This window comes from Dermacentor silvarum, chromosome 2 (assembly GCF_013339745.2).
Source record: "Dermacentor silvarum isolate Dsil-2018 chromosome 2, BIME_Dsil_1.4, whole genome shotgun sequence".
NCBI classification, from domain to species: domain Eukaryota; kingdom Metazoa; phylum Arthropoda; class Arachnida; order Ixodida; family Ixodidae; genus Dermacentor; species Dermacentor silvarum.
The window spans coordinates 228,544,908-228,566,155 of NC_051155.1; the positions used below are offsets into that span (position 1 = coordinate 228,544,908).

The 21,248-nt window shown below is 47.0% G+C and overlaps 1 protein-coding gene across 2 annotated transcripts in view; it reads left to right on the forward strand.

Annotated features, from left to right (window-relative positions):
* Nucleotides 1-3,299: 3,299 nt before the first annotated feature.
* Nucleotides 3,300-21,248, forward strand: part of LOC119442818 (integrin alpha-5) — a 74,431-nt gene continuing 56,482 nt past the window's right edge. Inside the window, exons 1-3 of one of the 2 annotated variants that reach the window (XM_049662408.1) lie at nt 3,300-4,248; nt 17,574-17,707; nt 19,060-19,166. In XM_049662408.1, the coding sequence (XP_049518365.1) occupies nt 3,836-4,248; nt 17,574-17,707; nt 19,060-19,166 (654 nt within the window). In that variant the 5' untranslated portion in view covers nt 3,300-3,835. The remainder of the gene's footprint in view (nt 4,249-17,573; nt 17,708-19,059; nt 19,167-21,248) is intronic. The other variant, XM_049662410.1, reaches the window with a different exon arrangement.

Sequence of the window (21,248 nt, forward strand, 5' to 3'; positions counted from 1 at the left end):
AGCTTTTTCCAAGAGAAAAAAAAAAAAGTAGCAGAAGCGGCGCTAAACACCTACCGCGGGTGCTACAGAAAACCACAGAAGATTCCGTTGACAAAATGCAAATTCGGCACCGACCACTTAAAATGCTGAAGCAACGGAGAGAGGCCGTACCGGGGATGCGTTGTCTCCATCGATGGCGTGCCACCTATAAATGGTCACTGCTTCTTCCTTGCGTCGATTTGTTAGGCTGAACATGGTCAAAGTCCTGCTTAACAGTGCGTCTGAGTTACGCAGAGTACACTGGATCGTACGTGCATGAACCTCAGTAGGACACAGCACATCACACATCATCATTAATCTGGGGCCGAATTCATGAAGCTTGTCGTTCGTATGCCATTTTCTATTGGATAACAATTACCCTTCGCTAATGATATGTCTAGCATCAGGGCCAGTATTCACAAAAAAAACCTCAGTAAGGTCTTGAGGAGGGCTAGTTCGTTCATATTTAGGACTGAGGTTTGCACAGCACGAATAAAACAAGGACACGAAGAGTCTGTGGAACTTGTTTCGTCGTGTCCTTGTTTTAGTCGCGCTGTTCAAACCTCAGTTCCAAAAAAAAAAAAAAAAAAATCCTCTTACACTAGAATTGTTCGTAAGAAAAAATTCTAGCCAATCCTGATGCTGGACATCCATTAGCGAAGGCGGGCGACCGATGGCAAAGAGCACTCACGAAAGAAAAGCTTTGTGAATACGGGCACAGGATTGGCTGGAACGTTCTCGTCCGAATGATTACAGCGTAATAGCTTTTTCCAGCCAATCCTGAGCCACTCCTGATGTGTTCTTTGCCATTCGTTGGCTGCCTTCGCTAACAATATATCCAGCATGGAGTTTTCTCTTACGAATAATTCTAGCGTAAGAACTTTTTGGGAATACGCGCCGATAGGGTTTGTGAATTTGGCCGCTGGCCCTGTATTCACAAAAAAAAGTTCTTGCGACGCTGTAACGGCTCGTAAGAGCAAACTCCGGTCAATCCTGACGCTAGATATATTATTAACGAAGGCTGCTGGCCAATGGCAAACACACTTAAAAACACAAAGCTTTGTGAATTCGATCGCCAATCAGAGGGGCCAGATTCCCAAAGCTTTTCTTTCGTAAGTTCGCTTTGCCATTGGCTGGCAGCCTTCGCTAATGATATGTCTGGCATCTGGACTGGCTAAAATTCTTTCTTATATTTTTATTATTATTTCATAATTTTTGCGTAAGAAGTCTTTGTGAATTTGTGCCATTGGCCGACCATCTTCGCTAATAATATTTCCAGCATTACGATTGTCTCGAATCTGCTCTGACGAACAGTTATAGCGTAAGCGTGTTTTCTGAATATGGGCCCATTTTTCCTTACTCTTTTGTTTAATATAGCTGTATTATTATTTTTGAGACCATCCCCCCCCCCCCCCTCTTTCTATAAACTATAAATAGTAAATGTGTACTCTTTTAAAGTTCTTTCAGTAGGGTCAGCTTGTGATAAGGAGACACTTATGTGACCCATATTTCCTTCATGCCCTGGCTGATCTATTCTTTACCCGTCTTCATCAATTTTCAATCCACCTCTTATCTGTACCTTGCGCATATCATTAATCTCCCCGTGGCTGCTATTTAATCTCACTAAGTTCTTATCGGATTATCCATGCTCGTCTCGCCTATTAGGGGCTGAAAGAAATTACGCTTCATTAATATATTCTCATTATTCGTTTCTCTCTGGCTTGCACACATCAGCGAAAAATTTAATCTAACATCATCCACATTGTGAAACCTTTGCCTGTTTTTTTTTAATTTTATATTTATTTATTTATTTTTACTCTATGCGTCACAGCGCTCCCTTTGCTGTTCACAGATGCAGCTTGTCAAGCATCGCGGCGCGGTTCTGAGTCAGTCCTATTCACGTGAGCAGTGGCCTGGAAAACTTTGACGAAAAAAGCACGTTCGTGTCACATGACGACAATGGACTGATGAAAGCTTTCGGGCGTTTTGCCGTTTCCGTACTGCTGACGGGACCCGTTGCTTTGTTCAGCTACAAGTCTGTCCTTCACGTTCCCTCAGACGCCACCCTCTTGTTCCTCTCTTTCTTTTTTGAAGAGTTTGCAGAACTGTTTCACAACGACATCACTCGTACTGGTTCCCAACAATGCTCTTCCGACGCTGGGCACCCCTGAACAACATTCCGGTGCACAAGCACGTGTTGCTCAGTCTTTTACTTGTAGTCAGACGGCGGACATTTAGGCAATTAGTAAGATTACTGGGACTATTCGTGGTGAACATCTGTAAAGAAGAGCCCTCACTGCCGATTAGGGAACGTTGCGATTCGTTGAATAAGCGCACCTAATGGCGCACACTTCTACAATATATTAAGGATATAGTTGGTACCAGCTGTCTAGCCAACCAGTGCTGTCATTGACACGTGCACAAAGAGTTAATATTTTACAAACACGCAGATGTCACGGCCGGAGGGAGAGCAAAATAGTAAAATCATATTGGTCGTGAAAGTACCCTTTCAAGCAGGTTCCCAATACTTGGGAATCTTGTCAACTTCATACTCGTCAAAAGATACCACGTTGTCCCCACGATGCAGTACGTCATAGCTTGACTAATGACAACGATCTGATCGTGTTGGATTCGCTGTGCGTTGGCAAGGTTCATCGTTTTATCGTAATTCCGGCCCTGACTTTTAATTTGCTTCGCGAGCAACTCGTAAGTCTGTAACACGTAATGCAGCAAACGTGCGTCATCCAGCGTGGCTAAGACTGAAAGCGAAAGTAATCGATTCGCTTTCGCAATGCAGATGCAACCGCCTCGCACGGCACGCGCGTCGTTCATTAGACACCTCCACACCCGCTAAACCAGCTCGTGTAACGCCTGGTAAAGTATAAGAAAAACACGATTCCTCGGGCATAAGATATGACCGCTGGAAGCCATTTCACGAGCCACTCATCGCCGCTCGGCACAGTTGCGCAACAAGGAGTGGTGAGCCAATTCACTCCTACGGGAGGAGTCGCGAACAACGCACTTTCAATCACGCAGCCGCCTCGATAGGCTCCTGAGTTAACTGCCGTGTGGGCGCTTCGGATGACGTCACGTCGGGTCAGACGGAACGCCGTTGGGGCACACTTTACTGCCGGCCGCCGGGAAAGCCCGTCTTATAACGTGGGGACACTCGGTGTACCAGGAGCCGGCGGAGTAAACACTCCTCCTCTATAGGCGCGCGCTCTCAGGTGTAAGTAGTACAGACTCCCCGGCAAACGGGGCTTGCTCATTGAGCAGCCAATACACACACGGCTTCGCGCTTGCTCGCACCTGTTTGAATCACCGGCGGTGGCTTTCGCCTCCTCGGAAGGCGCAACCCTCCCCCAAGGACACCGGTCGTCCGCCGGCGCGGCTCACGGCGTCGCCGTCACCGGGAAGTTGACTCAAGCCACCCGATTCCGTGGTACGCGGCGGCACAATTGAGACGCGCGCGCGGCTGCAGCGCGCTAGAAACGCGAGCGGTGCGAAAGGAAGAATGTCAAGCGAGCCGCGCTTGAGACGACCGACTCCTTTCCCGCCACATCATTGCCAGGGGCGCCGGTCCGACAACGCTTTGCATTTGCACTGATCGCGGGCGTCGCGCAGTGTAACGGAGGGAGGAAGAGAGTTACGACGCGTGCGGGCCGTCGTCGCTGGTGTTGCGGCTGTCACGCACACTGCTTCGGCGACGCGCTTTGCGGCGCGGTCTTTCCGAGGCGCCCCGAGTGGCGCGCACGTGCGCGACTGTAGCGCAGGGAAAGGGGACGTACCACCGCCGCCACCACCACTCCGTCGCCGGATGCCGGCGAGCGACGGATGTTTGCCCCAAGGAAGCGCGCTTTATTATCGCGCCCTTTGTTTCTTTTATTCGCGAAGCGATCGGCAGCCGAGTAGCAGCGGGGGGTTGCCGCCGCACGCCGCCGAGGTGGTCCGTCGTCAAGAGCGACGCGTCGTGTCTGGAGCAACCGCGGTTCCACCGCCGGAACTGGCACCTCTGGCCCACTCGAAGAAACGACCATCGACTCTGACCATGGAGGTGTCTCGTACGCCACCCGCTCTGCTTCCGTTGTTCCTGATTTTCCTTTGGACGACCACTTCGCTGACGTCCGCGTTCAACTTGGACACTCAGTTTCCTGTGCTGCTTCGAGGAACTGCTGGAAGTCACTTTGGATACTCTGTGGCTTTGCATGCGGGTGGCCGGCTTGGAATGCAGTGAGTACACGCGCCAGCAAAGCGTATACTTTCGCATGTTTTCAGTTGCTGTAAGCGCATACCGTATGTGCTTCCTCGCAGTTCTAGAAGCTGATGAGTCTTTGACAGGGGAGCGTCAGCCAGCTCGTGATCATTGACTAAAAACTGTTGTGCAAATGTCTTATGCGGGTATATCCGAGGAACGAGCCTGGCATCACTTTAGTTACTGTCACTTTTCCGTGGCTAACTTCGACGCAGAAGTTAACCTGTGCTGACCTTTTGTTGAGGCAACTTTCATGCTTTTTGACTTTCGTTTAGTCATCCATACAGAAAGCATCATAGTGCTCTTTTTCTTATTCTTACCAGCCGGCACCACTTGCCAGGAGAACCAGCTTTAGACGAACATCGAACAGACGTCGTTCAGAAGGAATTTTCAGTATAATGAATGAACTTCTGCATCCACACGTTCATTATAGCCATGCTTATGTGTTAGTATAAAGGGAAATAATTTGAGGATGACAATGCTGCCAAGCTACCGCAGTCACAGTTTTTACAGTTTTCGGTAAAAGCGAAGAAATTCACAGCATCACATATAGGACAACTGTTGTATTGTTTCCGAATCCATATTTTATAGGCGTGAGGTATGCCGATGTGGGCTTCTCTTTAAAGAATTTAAGAAACCTTCGCTTCAGAAATTCGGCAAGTATTTACAAGCCAACGTGTTGTTCTGCTGTTGTGCCTGAAGTTCAAAATGTTCCGGCTGCTCTGTTGCTTTCTGTCCTAAAACTCACGCCGTGCCAGTGGGTGGCAGAGATCGGAAATGACAGTGATGGAAGCTTGATCTGGCGGTCCAAAACCGTTGAGTGGCGACATATACCCTAACTAGGCCATTGTGCCATCTTTTCTTCAAAGGACTTTAGTTTCTCCGTGCACACCTGGCATGAATTTCTTTTATTTTTTTCACAGGGAAGCACACGCTATATAACCGCTTATAAGTCTTGATCTCCCGCGTGCTCAAACTCAAATTCGGCACAGCTGATCCAAAAAGTTGACTGTTGCTTTATTCGGTGAGGCATTGTAAAAGACAGTAGCGCAATATAACATGAGACAAAGGAATCGATTCACGCATGGTGATCTTAACCGCGACTGATACCGCTTCCGGAATTACAGTGTGCTAGTCGGAAGCCCGATGTCCACGTTTTATTTCATTTCACTTCATTTCCTTCAAGACACCTCTAGATGTATCATATAAGCATTTTGTTTAAAATTAAAAATGGTGTGATTTCGGCATTAACAGAACATTGAATATAATTTGATACTATGTGCGCAAAACAGATCAGGGCCCGCAGTAATCACAAAACGCCCGCCACTCATTATTGCGACCAGCGTCACAGCAACATGAACGCTGCGGCAAATTGCCAATCGTAGTCGGCACTTTAAGAGCCGTTTTGTGAACGCAGACCCTGAACGTGAAGCCATCGATGTGATGGCCGTCCCACTCTTTCATTGCTCTGAGGAAAAAAAGAAAGAAAATATTAGCATGAACACGGGGGTCGTGAAACTTGAAGCATGCGTGACCGGTGCGTTGAGATATGCAGGTTCCGAGGATGACGGAAGGCGTGTGATTAAGATCAGGACGGCATTTTATTTAAAAAGCGTAGAGCTTCTTCGCGGCGACGAGGAGGGAGAGGTGATAAGGTCGGCTTTGATTTCATGGACGGAACACTGATGTCATGTGAATGTGAGGAGTGAATGAACTCGGCCAGCCGCGGTGGTTTAGGATCTTTATGGCGTTCTTGAGGCGAGCTGTGCGAAAGAAGACCTAATACGAAGGCAAGACGACCAACTAGCCCGGCAAGCCACCCTTCTGAACTACATATAGACTCGTGTAAGGGCCGCACTTTTTTTTCCGCACAATTTTGAGAAGGTCCCTTACACGGGACCGAATCAAAAGGTGCGGCCCCGTGTAAGGGCCGCTACTAGATGGCTCTAGATACTAAATGTCACTACTAGATGGTTTTCGCCATCTAGTAGAACCAGCTTAGGAGAACGCGCTGCTACTAGATGGCTTTCGCCATCTAGTAGTGGCGCGCGGAAGTACGCAGCATGCAAAAATTCGCTGATGCGCGCTCGCATAGAGGTGAGGCCATCGAGGTGCAGCCCTTACACGGGTGCGGCCCTTGCACGAGTGTACACGGTATACGGTGCTCTGTTGTCGAGCAGGAGGTAGATGGTTTAAATCTCGGCCATGGCGGCCTGATTCGGTTGCGGGCGGAATGCAGAACCACTCGTGTAAATAACACAAGTCACCAGCAAGCATGCGGACGTTATTAGATGTTAATACATGGAGGGGTTGATTTTTAATGTGTACAGGAGAAAGGACCGAGTACAGACACACCAACGCGTGATTGGTAAAGGGTTGAATACAACTAGGGCCAAATTCGCAAATCTTTTCGTTCGTAAGTCACCTTCACTAATGGCATTTCCAGCATCAGGATAGGCTGGAATTTGCGCTTACGAACAACAGTTCTATAGCGTAAGAACTTTTTGTGAATACGGGCTCTGGTAACCTAAGAAGGCCGATCGTGAACGATTAAGTCTGACAATTTTAGCATCATAGACATTGGTGGCATGCTTGATGGAAAACTTTTTTCCTGTCACTTTAATGGCCGGTGGCATGCGCGCCAGTCAAGAAATGGGGGAGCACTGACGGCACCGCCAGGGCAAGCGGCCAAACCCGCTTGCACACAACTCTATCTCACTCACTCACTCACTCACTCACTCACTCACTCACTCACTCACTCACTCACTCACTCACTCACTCACTCACTCACTCACTCACTCACTCACTCACTCACTCACTCACTCACTCACTCACTCACTCACTCACTTAGCCAAGTGATAATTTAATGTAACACTCCGGAGAAAGTATTTAATACCCTCGCAATGGGGTCCTTAGGGAAATAAATTGAACTGAAAAAATAAAGGTGGGGGTAGCCGAAGACAGTGGAGGAGGGCCTGTTGAAAGAGGGGCGTCTCTCAGTAGGGTGCCGTCAAGTTCAGGTGAAGGTCATGCACAAGGGCGGACTGGTTTCGTGAGAGACGCGCTTATGAAACCTACGCTGGCAGAGGTGAACGAAATTTCAAGTGCGTGAAAGTTGAGAAGGCTGGGGATGCTGCAAGAATGGAGTCGGGTGTCAAGAAAGATCACATATATATCAGATAAAATTACGTGTCCTACGTACTAACGAGGTATGCTGGTTAAGAGAAAACTATAACCACCGGCTCATTCCAATTTCCATGCTGAAGTACGCGCGAAACGGGGAGGTGCTTTATCTTGGCAACCGCTGCAGCGATGCGAATGAAATTTGTTACATTTCGAAGAAAAAGCAAACGTGTTTATAGGTGTCCTCCAAATTTTCACAAATATTGCCAGAAATTCTTTCATCATACAAAATACTTGCAAATACTTGCAAATACAAAATACAATTTCGTATTTTCTTGTTTTACATTTTTCTGCTACTTTTGTTTTATGTGATTTCTCAGGATGGAATAGTAGCTGCCAAAGAAGTGTTTTTTCCTCAAAAACATTCGGTAGGGACCCTTTGACAAATTTGTTGGGTCCCAAAAGTGTGTATACTTTGTAATTGCATACCTTATTTATGTTAAATAAACTTTCAAACTCTCAAACTTTCAATCCCAGGAAGTTGGAAGCAGCGAATGTGTACAGATCTCGATCGTACAGCTCTATAACCTGGAAAATATATCTCAAGTCTGTAAACTGCATCAATGACGGCGTCTACGGTAGATAAAATTATTTAATTAATTTTGCAGATTGCGTGGAATTGTTGCCTTGTCGTTGCGTGAAATTGTTGACGTGATGTCTCGCAAAAGTTGTATTTGCAAATTATTGACAAATTTCAGAGCGACACTGTCCGCTCTAGACGCTATAATAGAGTCATTCTGCGAAAATGTCATATCTATTTTTATTACGGACTCGCAAAGGAAAGTTAATAGTCGGTGGCTCCCCCGCACATAAACTGTTGAATTTATCTCCTTTGCTTAACATGCTCTTCCCCTTACCCTAAGGCCACTGAGTTCAGTCCTGGTTAACCTCCCTGTCTTTCATTTATCCTTTCTTCTCCTCCTGTGCATTTTTTCTTAAATTTTAGTACTTTCGGACAATTTTACTAAAGTGATTGGAGGCGTTAGTAAAGAAAATGGGTCCCAACAGTCGCTAGAATTAACTTTTCTCGTTTGAATGTAGTATGTTTCGTTGGAATTATTTGAAAGGCGGCCAAATGAGAACATTTCCGCTTCTCAATTGTACTTGAATACGCAACGTGAGAGCGAAAGCATACTCTCAAGGAGATCGGTGAGTTGTTAAGTAGCGAGTTTTTGTTGCCGTATATTCGAGGACGGGGAGGACCCTCTGCTTGCAACCTGCGGAAATTGACCACGATAGCTATTACATTGAAGATATACTGACTAAATATGCTTCACGTTATTTAACAGCTTCTAGTTCGTAAGGTCGCGCTAGTAATGAGAGTCCAAAGTTTAGATTCGCAGGTCGAATACCGACAGCAATTAGTGTAAAAAATGCCATAGGGGATCCTATATTTGTTGAAAACAAGGCAGGTGGCACATCCAATTCTTTAGTAGAAGAGAGTGAAAATGCGCTGTCATTTATGTTATCGCATTCCATGTCCGAAATTACTTCATTCAATTTGTTAGCCGGGGGCGCGCTACTTGAGGGCTAAGTTACCATCCAGGGGCCGGATTCACACAAACGATCTTAGGCTAAAAATGTTCGTAGAAGCAGGTGTCAGCCAATCGTGGTGCTGGACATATCATTAGCAAAGGGGGCTGGCCAATGGCAAGCAGCGCCTACGAAGGAAGAGTTTTGTGAATTCTGCTCCAGAATTTGTGAGGATTGTTGGATAATGCTGCTATGTATACCTGTATGTCATAGCGCTGTGAGGTGTTATACTAACGTGTCTTCTTCAGAAGCGGCCCTATGTACTACTTGAACGAGTAGTCGGGCTGTGTGCATGGTCACGCTTGCATTGTTTCCAGAGACTGAGTCGGCTTCGTAAAGTTAGCTGCCATGCCATTTCGTTCGTAGAAACCAGCAATCACTTTTGACGAAGTCGAATTTTGTTTTTTGGCGAATGGATATAGCGCAGTGAAGTTTAGTGCGCTCCACCCTTCGTGCTTTTGGGTTGTACCTAGTGTTTAGGACTACTATATTGCGTATAAACGAAGCGAATGTTGAAAGATGAGACACAAATGAATAGGGGAATTTGGGGCAAAGTTCGATCGTTTTAAAGTTTTTAATGAAGGTTCTTCAGTAGCAGCTATCCCAGAGAGAGAGAGAGGGCGGAGAGAATGGCTGATTATATGCGGCCGATTGCTTTCGTGAGAAACTTTTTTCGCAATCCAGGCGGGCTTCGCTTATATTACGTCCACCGGGACCGTTGGCTGGCACCTTTTCTTACGAACAGTTCTATAGCCTAAGTACTTTCTTGTGAATACGCGAATCGATTATTTTAATCAGTAATAAGCGTTATGCCAAATAAAACATGCCAGGTTGCAACCAGAACTAAGTGAGAGGTTACTCAAGACTATACTTGTTCACGTTGCAGCCAATACAGTGCGCTTATAACAATATCCGGCCACAGCGAGTCGCTACAATGGCCAGAAAATCGTATAGTTATAGCCGGTTCTCGTTGTGTTCTTTTGTTCTTAAGCTTTTTTTTTTTTTACAATATTAAAAGCATGATCTGCGTGTCAAGAAACTACGGCTTAGTCCTATGGTTATCTGGGCGAATCTGCTCTTTTACGTTGCAGCTGTTTTGTAATACAGTGTAAAGTGTGACAAAATTTAAACTTGTCTTTAGCCATTAAACAAGAAGTCTCGACGAATTCCGCTGGTCGATTTGGAGCAAGTTATACTTTCGCGCCACCGATGAGAATGGACGTCTTTTTCAGTTGATTTGGTGCGATATATCCCGTATCCTTAAGCATATTAGAACATACGTCTAGCCTGAATTAACAAGAAAACATTATCTTCTGCACCTAGCATCGACCGTCAGATGCGTGTTCACTTCTCACCAGCAGCTTCGCTCAGCTGCAGGTGGAGCTTGACATTTACTCAGCGTATCACATCCGGTCGTTTCACGTACATTGACGGCAGACCTTGGGGCTGCATGAAATCGCGCGCCGAATTGCGGATATATGCTCTTAAAAGGACCGACCGCGGTAACTCAAAGACTCCAGCTCGTATCAGCGCCGTCTGCTTATCAGAATGTCTCTGCTTCATTTAGAGGCCCAATTTTACTGTAAAGCAAGCTCTCCAGAGTCAAAGTTCCATCGCTGTATCCGATATGCAACGATAATTGCGTTGTTATACGGGGTTTGAACAATAAAGTGAATACCCCCCCCCCCCTCAACAAAAAAAAAAAAGGGGGGGGGGGGGGCACTGCACAGCGTATAAATCTCCACTTCGGTGCAGCCGGTGCCATATGATGGACGTTGACGACCGAGGCAGCTCTCACTTTTTCAAATGGACTGCGCATAAATAATATCAAGTGAAGAGGGGCAACTCCCACATGCTACAATTAATGACATAACAGCAATGCAATTTATCGCGTTGACTATGATTGAAGAGTGTTCACGTGTAACAAATAAAGTGTAAGCAAACAAACAAAACGAAGTTGCTGAATTCGGCGTATGAGCCTGCCGTAGGGGTGCGTATGATCCCTTAACTTTTCTGGCCAAACTGTCACGCCTCCGTATAAAAGGGAAGGAAAGGGGACGGAGGAGGGGGTTGTCTCCGCCGTGTTTAACTAGCGGGCGTTGACTGAAAGTTGAGTTACATCTTCCGAACACAGGACGCGAGTTTTGACCTAATGACAGCTCGAGATACATCCCTGTGTGTGCCTGTGTGTGAGCAGCGGCAGACGGCCCTTTCAGTACGTTTACTCTGCGCTGGCCTGATAAGGAGCTATAGTGAAAGAAATGCGCCGCGGAAAGAGGAAGGGGAGTGTGGAGGGGGAGGTGTCGTCTTCGCTTGATACCAGCGCACTGGGTGCTGCACGGCCGGGCCCACCCTGCAGAAGCGGAGGAGCGAGGCCCCACGCGAGCGTTCGCGCGCCCGAGCCGGTTAGTCGTAGCATAGCCTCGTAGTCGTCCTGCTGTCTGACTCGCGACGCCTCCGCCCTGTTGTGCGTCGTGTGTATCACACACGCACTGAGCACGGAAAGGAAGCGCCCCACCCTCGGCCGCGATTTCGAAAGCTGCGCGAGCTACAGCGACACACCATCGGCGGGGGAGTGCACCTCGGAGTGCGGGGTGTTGCCGGCGCCCGTTTCTGTGTTTGCTTCTGGCCCTCTTTACCGGATTTCGGAGCGGAAAAGCGCTTTCCAGCCCTTCTGAATACCCCTTCAGCTGCCATTGCAGCAATGTATACGGTTGTTGTGGGTCGGCGGCTGTCGGCGCAGACGAAATGCAACCTCGCGGTCTCGCAGTCGTTATGTATACTTCCTTGCGATCGCAATGAGAGTAGATAACTGAACTCTGGCTTACTTGTACACCAAATTCCGGCAATTCCGTGCTTTGATTGATTCGTGGGGGTTCGTCCTAGAGAGCGAGAGATAGAAAAGTCTAATGATATGAAAGGTGGAGAGGTTGTCCGGAGAAGCTTGTCTCTAGCTTGTTACTCAACAATTGGATAAAGGGTTAGGGAAAGAGAGGGAAAGGAAGGGGGAAAATGAGGTGACGCCATACTACAGTGAGTCCAATGTACCGGTACACACACACCGTGTACAGTTCTTACGGATGCACAACATGTGCTGTATTCAGCTTCTTGCCGACAAATGCAAAGTTACATAACTTTCGTATGTCCATACGCGAATGTGTCCCAAACCATCACTAGGCTATGGGAAGGTGATGGAAGGCTCCGGAATAATTTTGACCATCTATAGGGTTCATCAGCGCGCGCCCAAAGCACGGTACACGAACGTTTTTGCATTACAGGCCTATAGAAACGCGACCGCCACGACCGAGAATCGAGCTCACGACCTCATGCTCAGCAGAGGAGAGAGGAAGAGACAGAAGAAAGGGAGACGACAGGGTAATTAACCAGAGGAGATGATCCGGTTTGCTACCCTATGCTGGGGAGAGAGGGGAGGGGAGGTAAAGTGACAGGAGAGGAACTCACCACAGCTGGTATAGCCCAGCCATGGACACTGACAGGGACTGGTATGAACAACAGTAACAACGACGACGACAGTAAAAAGAATAAAAATAGGTAACAAAATAACAAGACGCTACCGAAACAAGTCTGATGATCACGAAGAAAAACAGAGAAAAAGGTTGAAAGAGTACAATAACAACACAAACGTGAACTAATCATGGGTAGATAGAGAAAAAAAGGAACAGAAAGAAAATGCATATAAAATACTTTTCACAAAGAATTGATCAAGTTACTCCACGAGAAAACCCGTACATATTTGCCTGAGCTAATCTTTTGGTTTTCTTTCCTCGTGGAGGGGGAAGGGGGGGGGGGGGGGGGAGGACGACCATGGATCCAAGCATTGTCTACACTGTCAAAGGACGCCTATATATAAAGCTTTGAGCCGACCGCGAGGGATCTCGCCGCTGGTCATGTTGTGAGCTCTCAATGAGGAAGTACTCCCCCAGAACCTTCACCGGTGCCACTCTGTGTCGCTCAGGTGATATCATGCATCGTAAATCGGATCTAGAGGGGCATGCCAGGCGTCGTCATCATCATCATCATCAGCAGCAGCAGCAGCAGCATAGTTTATGTCCACTGAGCAGGATGAAGGCATTTCCAAGTGATCTCCAATTACGCCTGTCTTCTGCTAGCTGATTCCAACTTTCGCCCGCAAATTTCCTAACTTCATCACCCCACCTAGTTTTCTGCCGTCCTCGATTGCGCTTTCCTTCTCTTGATACCCATTGTGTAACTCTAATGGTCCACCTGTTATCCATCCGACGCATTACATGGCCTGCCCAGCTCCATTTTTTTCTCTTAATGTCCGTTAGAATATCGGCTATCCCAGTTCGCTCTCTGATCCACACCGCTCTCTTCCTGTCTCTTAGCGTTAGGCCTAACGTTTTTCGTTCCATCGCTCTTTATGCAGTCCTTAACTTGTTCTCGAGCTTCTTTGTTAAAATCCAAGTTTCTGCCCCATATGTTAGCACCGGTAGAATCCAATGATTGTACACTTTTCCTTTCAACGACAGTGATAAGCTCCCAGTCAGGATTTGGCAATGACTGCCGTATGCGCTCCAAGCCAATTTTATTCTTTTGTAATTTATTTCTCATGATCAGGGTCCCCTGGGAGTAATTGACCTAGATAAACGTACTCCTTTAGAGACTGCCAGAGGCTAACTGACGATCCTGAATTCTTGTTCCCTTGCCAGGCAATTGAACATTATCTTTGTCTTCTGCATAATAATCTTCAACCCCAATATTACACCTTCTCGGTTAAGGTCCTCAATCATTTGTTGTAATTCGTTCCTATTGTTGCATGAACAGGACGATGCCATCTGCAAACCGAGATACCCATTAAAGATTGCCTGTCTCTCTCTCTCTCTCTCTCAGATGGTGTCCTCTTTTACAGAATACAAGTATAGGGCATGCAAGCAACCTGCAGGCATAAGTGGTGTTTTGCATCACATGACTTATCTTAGATTGGGATAATGTAACGATTCTATGCCAATTCCATTCCTTGTCGCTCTTTGACAGTGGTCAGAGCGGCGCTCCGCCCGCGTTATCAACGGTGTCAAACGGGAGGAATCGCTATATCACACCGACTCTAATCTCACCGTACCACCTAATTATGTACCGTCTTCTACGGTTTTTTTCCTTCCCTTAGCACAACTCTGTTGACGCATTACATGACTTGCCCTATGCTCCACTTATACCAAATTAGTATACGCTTCTCGGTCAGCATTCCGGTGTCAAAAACACAGTTGTACTACCGCATAATTAATGCGACAGCGAAAATCTTCCAAGCGCAACTGAATTGTCCAGTAAGACAAGCCTTGAATTTCTTGAAAGCAAACGAGTCACCGTCCACACCCTTTTGCTGTGTAAAGAAGGCTATTCCATTACTGCACACCTGAATAGAGCGTTCAGGGGGTTGGATGTCGGTTGCTACAGTTAAACGTTCACAAAAGTTTTCTCTCAAAAATGAATAACGACATAAATAAAGGTAATTTGCGTCAGCCCGCAGCGATTGGCTTCGCGGGCGTGCACCTGCGTACAAAAACGAGGGCAGCGGTGACGCTTTCCATTCGGGCAGGAAACCAAGCCGCGCACGAAGTAAATAACGTCAGAGTGGCCGGGCGCACCCATAACGCATAGAACTGCTTTAGGCTCAGTCGCAAGGATAACGCGGCCCAGTGAGGCAGTCAGTCAGGCATGTTCACTCGCAAAGAACGCGCCCGAAAGTGCATTGCACCTCCTCCTCCAAGCCGAATCGGGACATGCGATTTCCACAGCCACGCTGCTCGCCACAAGAGTGACGCGATTGCGCACAACACCACCAGCAAAAAAGCCAACCTTCTCACCTATCCCAACCCTTGTGGATGCCCGTTTCGCGCGGTCGGTTTCCTTGGCACTACGAATTTATTCTGTACGGTGTATGTGTAGTACATATCGACTTCGCTCTAACGCCCTTCCCCTTACTACATCCATGGTTGTTGTGTCGGCGGATGTGTCTTAAACGGGTCGTGGAAAAAGAAGAACACTAAGATGTATTCGACTCGTCCTGCGAACGGTTTCGAGATGCGGTGGTGTCCGGTATCGCACGTCCAAAGTTAACCAAGTCATTCTTCGACCGCGGACGATCGCTTAGCTGCAGGCCCACTGGGGAAGGCTCGTTCGGAAACCCGTGTGGTGATCAGCCCTCTTCTTACTCCACAAGTGACGAAGAAGCCAAGCGCGTGCCACAGGACGCAAAATCGGCTGCGGTATAGTAGCAGTGACTTCCTACAACAAACTTACCAACCTATATAAGGATAACAGGAGAATATACCCAATACCACACAGCAACCTTACGAGAGCGCAGGTCACTATCCTCCACCGAATTCAAACTTACAGCCTTATCATTCCTCATCGCTTAGCGATCTTCACAGATGGGGAGGTTGACCCAATATGCAAAAACTGCGACAAAAATGCCATAGCAAACCAAAGACACATCCTCTGGGAATTCGAGGGTCTTCTCCCACCCAGAGAGCTTCTGCCAGCTCCCTCTGAAACGACATCGGAGACCCTAATACGGTCTCCAGAAGAAAAGCTACAAAAAGGAATCATTGCCTGGGCGGAAGAGGTCGCCGCAGACGAGCGGCCATCTACAACGCCCTGAAATTTCTCTTAATGAAGTTGTTTCCTCCTCCTCGAATGCATATCTGTCGATTGTTATTTGGAAAAAATGTCTGGTCATCGTAAACATATGTGAACAATGCAGATATCCTGCTGATGTATGGATCATTCGCTGCGCAAAGTTTGGAAAACAAAATATAGAAAACTATAGTTTACACAGCGTGATCGGCCTCAGACATACTTATATCTTGGTTGGCTAAGGGTTCCAGCCTGGGACAATGTTTATGTTACCGGCTGGCTTTTGTTTTTCTTTACAGCTTCTGTAGATAATCCACCGAGTACCTGTATCTTGTCTATTGTTAAAGTGTCTGTACAAAGCAGCTTAAATGTGCAAATAAGGACATTATCGCATTCAGGACTAGTTTATGTATACGGCAGTCTATTTGTCTCTAAGACTTTCCTCTTAATTATCGTCAGTGAAAGTCTGCTTTAGGTGACACAGGATCTTGTCGGGTGGAGTTGTACATGCAACTTCCGCGATTCTCGACCAGCCAGCCATGCGCAACACTGTTGCGCGTTACAGCGACAGGTGTGACGTCGCTGTGTTAACTACGCCACGTTACAGTCATGAAACGACAGGTGTAACACCACCTGTTCTCGTGGTGTCGTCATTGTCGTCACAATACTGTCCCAGAAAATCCGCGACGGAATCTCGTATTTTGAATGCAACGAAATATGTTTTTGGCTCTGAGAAAATGTATAGAAAAAATAATCTAGTCTTAGATTATTTTCTAGAAAAAATAATCTGTTCTATACTTTACAGCAATGTACAAATCATGTCGCCTCGTTGGTTGTGTTTTCTCTTCCCCGGTTTTTTGCGTTCGATCTGCTCATGAAGAGGTTGCGCCAGAAACCACCCCGCTTTCAAGAACAGTTGCAGCAGTAAAACTTCAAGTGCTTGCGAATGATTCCACAGAATCATTGCTTTCGCTAAGACCTCTGCTTTCGCTAAGACCTCTGCTTTCCGCATCGGAAGCGAAGACGGTGCTGCTTTTGACGACTGTGGCAGCGAGGAACCTGTCGAACAAAATTTAAAGCGAAGTTTTCTCTGCCTCGTCCTCCGACTTTTCCACTGCTGCTGCTGCTGCTTAAAGTTTAACACTTCTGCCAGGATGCGATGTGCCGTGTGAGGAAATGACAGTGCTAACCTTCTCGGAGGTTACGAACAATGTCGCAGAACAACGCCTCAAGCAACATGTCTCGCTGTGTGTTCTGTGTACTGCGCAGATAAACAGCAATGGTGCACGGAAGGTAACATTTACCATCAAATCACCACTCTCGTCTTGCACTAAACGTTGAAGAAATTAAGCATTTGCCGTCAACGTCACCGCTAATTATCGTCAATCAAAGCAAACAGCACAGATCACTTACGTCGATCCCCTCAGCGCGTGGGATCCGCATATTTATTTTGCCCAGGGCCTTGCTACAGAACACACAGGCAGTCGCTTGCGACAACGTTGGCCAATGTCTCGACGACCGGCCTGAAATGCTGGCCTATACGATCCTCACACCACAAGTCGGTCAAGACGATTTTGAAGTTTTTATGCCTAAGACACTAAGGCATAGTACATTAGAGAGAGAATGCTTATTTCGGACGTTTCACCTCCTCTATTTTTTACACTCGTTTGCTTGCTTTTCTCTGCTAATCTTTCAGTCTTTCTTTTCGTCCTTACTCCTTCCCCAGTATATACAGTACCAAACCAAAAGCATCTATTCCGGTTAACCTTCATGCCTTTTTATCTCATTTCTATCTATCTCTCTATATCTCTCTCTCGCTTAAACATTTTTATACCATTATTGGCCAAATAACAAGTGCGTATTTCTTTATTAGTTTATAGTAAGAAGGGAATGCTCTTGCTGCCGAGTGCTTCATCTTTGTTGGTCGTGTCCTTCAACCGGCTGGGGTTCTTTTTGCACTGCGACTGCGCAGGGCTCTGGTCGGTGCGATTCGGGCGAACTCGTCGCACGGCAACTGGCGGGGAATCCACGAACCCGGCGTGCTGTACCGCTGTCCGCTACTCGAGGAAGGCAGACCCTGCGTTGAGCTGCTCGTCGACGCTACGGGTGAGTGAACACGGTTCGCCAGTGGAGAATGAGTTTCAGTCGGTAGTTGAGCTATAGCACCGAGCAGAGGTCACGTCCGGTGACCTTAAACGAGTGCCTTTACTTCCATAAAACATCTTGACATTCTTCTCAGAACGCTGTAATAGGGGCTATTTTCTAGACGTTTCTTTTTATTCAGGTCTTTATTTACGTAAAGTCTACAGCAATAGCTTAATAAAGCAGTGATGACTTTGGACATGCCGGACACATAACACGTGACATGCTGTCGCAGAGCTTTTGTTTGAGCTAGTTAGTCGGACATGTCGACGGTCGGACATGGCGATGTCTGTTTACTTGTCGTTGTTTTTTCGAGCCATGGTACTTACATACGCATAATACTTAAATACGCTGATCTCAAGTCTTCACTGCAGGTCTCGTGTACAAAACAGCACGTTTGATACCTTCCGTTGAGTAAGACGGAAACCAAACTGATAGATCTTTGGTCACGTATTTTTGAAAAGTGACGCGAGAATAACTAAAACAGTTTGCGTATACGGACCACGCCGCGCGCGTGAGCGGTATACATTTGCTGATTTCGTGATATTGGCACGCGTATGGAAGACATTTTGGTACCTCTTGTTTGGTAACTTCGGCGGTTCTGGCCTTTGGGAACGTTCTCTTATGTCACAAGAGCGCCAGCGCCACACTTTAACGAGATCTCGTCTCGTGCATGGTCTTAATTCTTTAGTGATACGAAGTATTACGCGTATAACGGAGCATCGACTCAACGCGACCGCCATTACTTTTCAATTTATCGAAAGCATGGAACTTTCATGGTTGTTACTTATTATGCCCTTGCTCCGCTAATGAACCTCGACGGATGCGATCATCTATAAACCTCGCCTGTAGCAGCATAACAAACTCCGCCACCGAATATACGAGAGTTTATGCTTATATGCGCCCTGCCGTGTGGCAGTGCTATTCCCTTTGTGTTTAACTTCAACCTTTCGGTTATCTCCAGATATAAATAGTCTGTTTTTTTTTCTTTTTCATTTCTCTATCTCTGTTCTCCCCCTACTCTTATTTGTTTATTATCATTTTGGTGTCAAAGTGGATATTGCGTGTCGTTCGTGGGCGCGCGCCACGTGAGCTCTGCGAGTGCGTTACTCGGTAAACTGAGTTCATGTTTTTTTTTTTAATGTACATCTCTCACTTCACGTTCCGGTGGCACCACTTACAAGTCCGGAACGACAAAAAAAAAATGACAGTACAGCCGCGCTAATTCGCTACGAAGGCAACGCAGGCATTCGAGGACATGCGCGCCCACGCCGCCTTATTCAGTAGTCAGTTGATTAATTCAAGAACCATTTCAGGTAACGAGAACCACGAAGATCCAATTGAAACTATGCGCTACCGTGACCTGAAGGACAACATGACCCTGGGCATGTCCCTCGACGTTTCACCCGACGGGAGCGTGGTGGTAAGTGTCTTCGACAGCCATCGTCTCTATCTACTTTAAAAGGATACTAAAGAGAAAAATGATCTGAGTAGTGTTGGTAAATTACCCTACCACAATACCCGGAAAGTCACTCTTATCGCGAGAATACGTTTGGTAAGCCAGAACAGACGCAACAACGAAAGATGCTTGGTGACACCGCCTTGAATTCTCGCACCATCTCGCCGTGACGTCACAGATTTTGATGCCGTCTGCCCAGGCCTAGTCATCCATTTAGCGTTAAATATGGACTACATTGTATTCTAAAAGAGCCGAAGAATGAAAATGGAAGTTGTAGTATAAACTTTATTTCTCTTAGGAGTTTTGGGTGGTCCAGGGCTCCACTGGTCTCTGCGGCTCGCTGGGCTTTATCGAAGAAAAGAGCTCTCTGGCTAGCAAGCCACACCTCCCACTGCCTGTTACTTGGCATTTGCGCCGTAAGGGGCGAATTGGAATTTGGAAACCGTAGTTTACCGTCTACGTTACGTGGGCAAGAGTTGACCGCTCCCCGCACCAAGGACAGGTATCCCCATAGAGTGCAGGGTGTATCTTACTGAGTATTTGGAGGTGTAGATATGTGTTTGTCTGTATGTGGTGCCAGTCTCTGGCTTGTTCCCCCGTAAGGCCGGGGTGTGGGCGGCCGTATTTTTGTCTCTCTTTTCTTTGTTTTTCGAGGATGTCCGTCGTGTGGTTGGATCGGGGGTTCCTCGAAAGAACCGACCGGTGCGCGGATGCTTATTCCTGAAGCAGTTAGGTTCGCCCTCTCGTTTCCCTCGAGTCCAAAGTGCGCCGGCACCACATTATCGCGTGGTGTCATTCTAGTATGGTGTCTAGCGTTCTGTGGATTTTGTGTGGGATGGTACCCGTCATGCACGAACGGCATGCTGCCTGGGAGTCCGTCATGACCAGTGCAGATTGTTCTTTTGCCTCTGCATCTCGAATGGACAGCGCTATGGCTGCTGCCTCCACCGTGCAAGCCGAAGGGGTCCGAATGGAGGTTTTTATCGCTGTGGACGGATTGAAAGCCACTATTGTGAATTTGCCTGTCACGCGTCCGTGTAGTATCCATGTCTGGATTTCTTCCATATTTGCTTTGTAAGTCCTTTGATCGCGCTTTTCTTCTGCTTTGGTGTTGTTCGGTGTTCATGTTCATTGGGATTGGTGAAACTAGAATTTTCTATCTTGTGTGTCTGGGTAGCAAACCTGTTTCTTCGCCGCCGTACTATGCTCTCAGGGGGTATCCCACTCTTTGCAAGGAAGAGGCCCTTCCTTGTTATGTCGAATTTAGACGTTCTCTCTGCGCATGTGCCACGACCGCTGCTTTGGCGTGCTCTTCATATGTGTTGTAAATACCAAGAGCCTCCAGTCTCTCGGTGCTCGTGTTTTTTGGTAGCCCCAGGGCAGCCTTATACGCTGCCCCGATGATGGCGATCACCTAGGTCGTTTCGGCCTGAGTTCTTGAAAGGGGAGACCTATATGTCACCCTGCTTATAGCGAATGCTTGCACGAGTCTTAACCGTCACCGCTTCTTTGAAACCTCTTCGACCGAAATGCGAACGAATACTTTTCAATCAGTGACGTCACATTGACGTCACTAAATTACCCCCCGAAGCCCCAGTGACAGCACTGGGACTTCGGGGGGAAATTAAAAAAAAAATGACATTTTGACCGTCATTTTCTCTTGTGACAATCAACCTGTTACCTCGAAATCAATGAAATTAAGGTTTTTCAACGATACTTTATCAATCTAAACTGTTTCAGTGTTTCACTTTAGTACGTCCCTTTAACGTTTCACTGGTTTCAGGGTTAGACCGCATATATCAGCGCTAATGAGGTCTAAATGTGTTGAACTTGGTGAAACGTTGCTAAAACCATGCCCCAGCAAGGAAACCGCTCGTAAGAGTTTGTGGCCTTATTCTTCTTTCTCTCTTTTCTTGGTATTAACAGAATGAAGCAAGCAAAAATTAATTAACGGGTTTTACGTGCCAAAACACGATCTAATTATGAGGCACGCCGTAGTGGGGCACTCCGGATTAATTTTGACCACCTGGGGTTCTTTAACGTGCA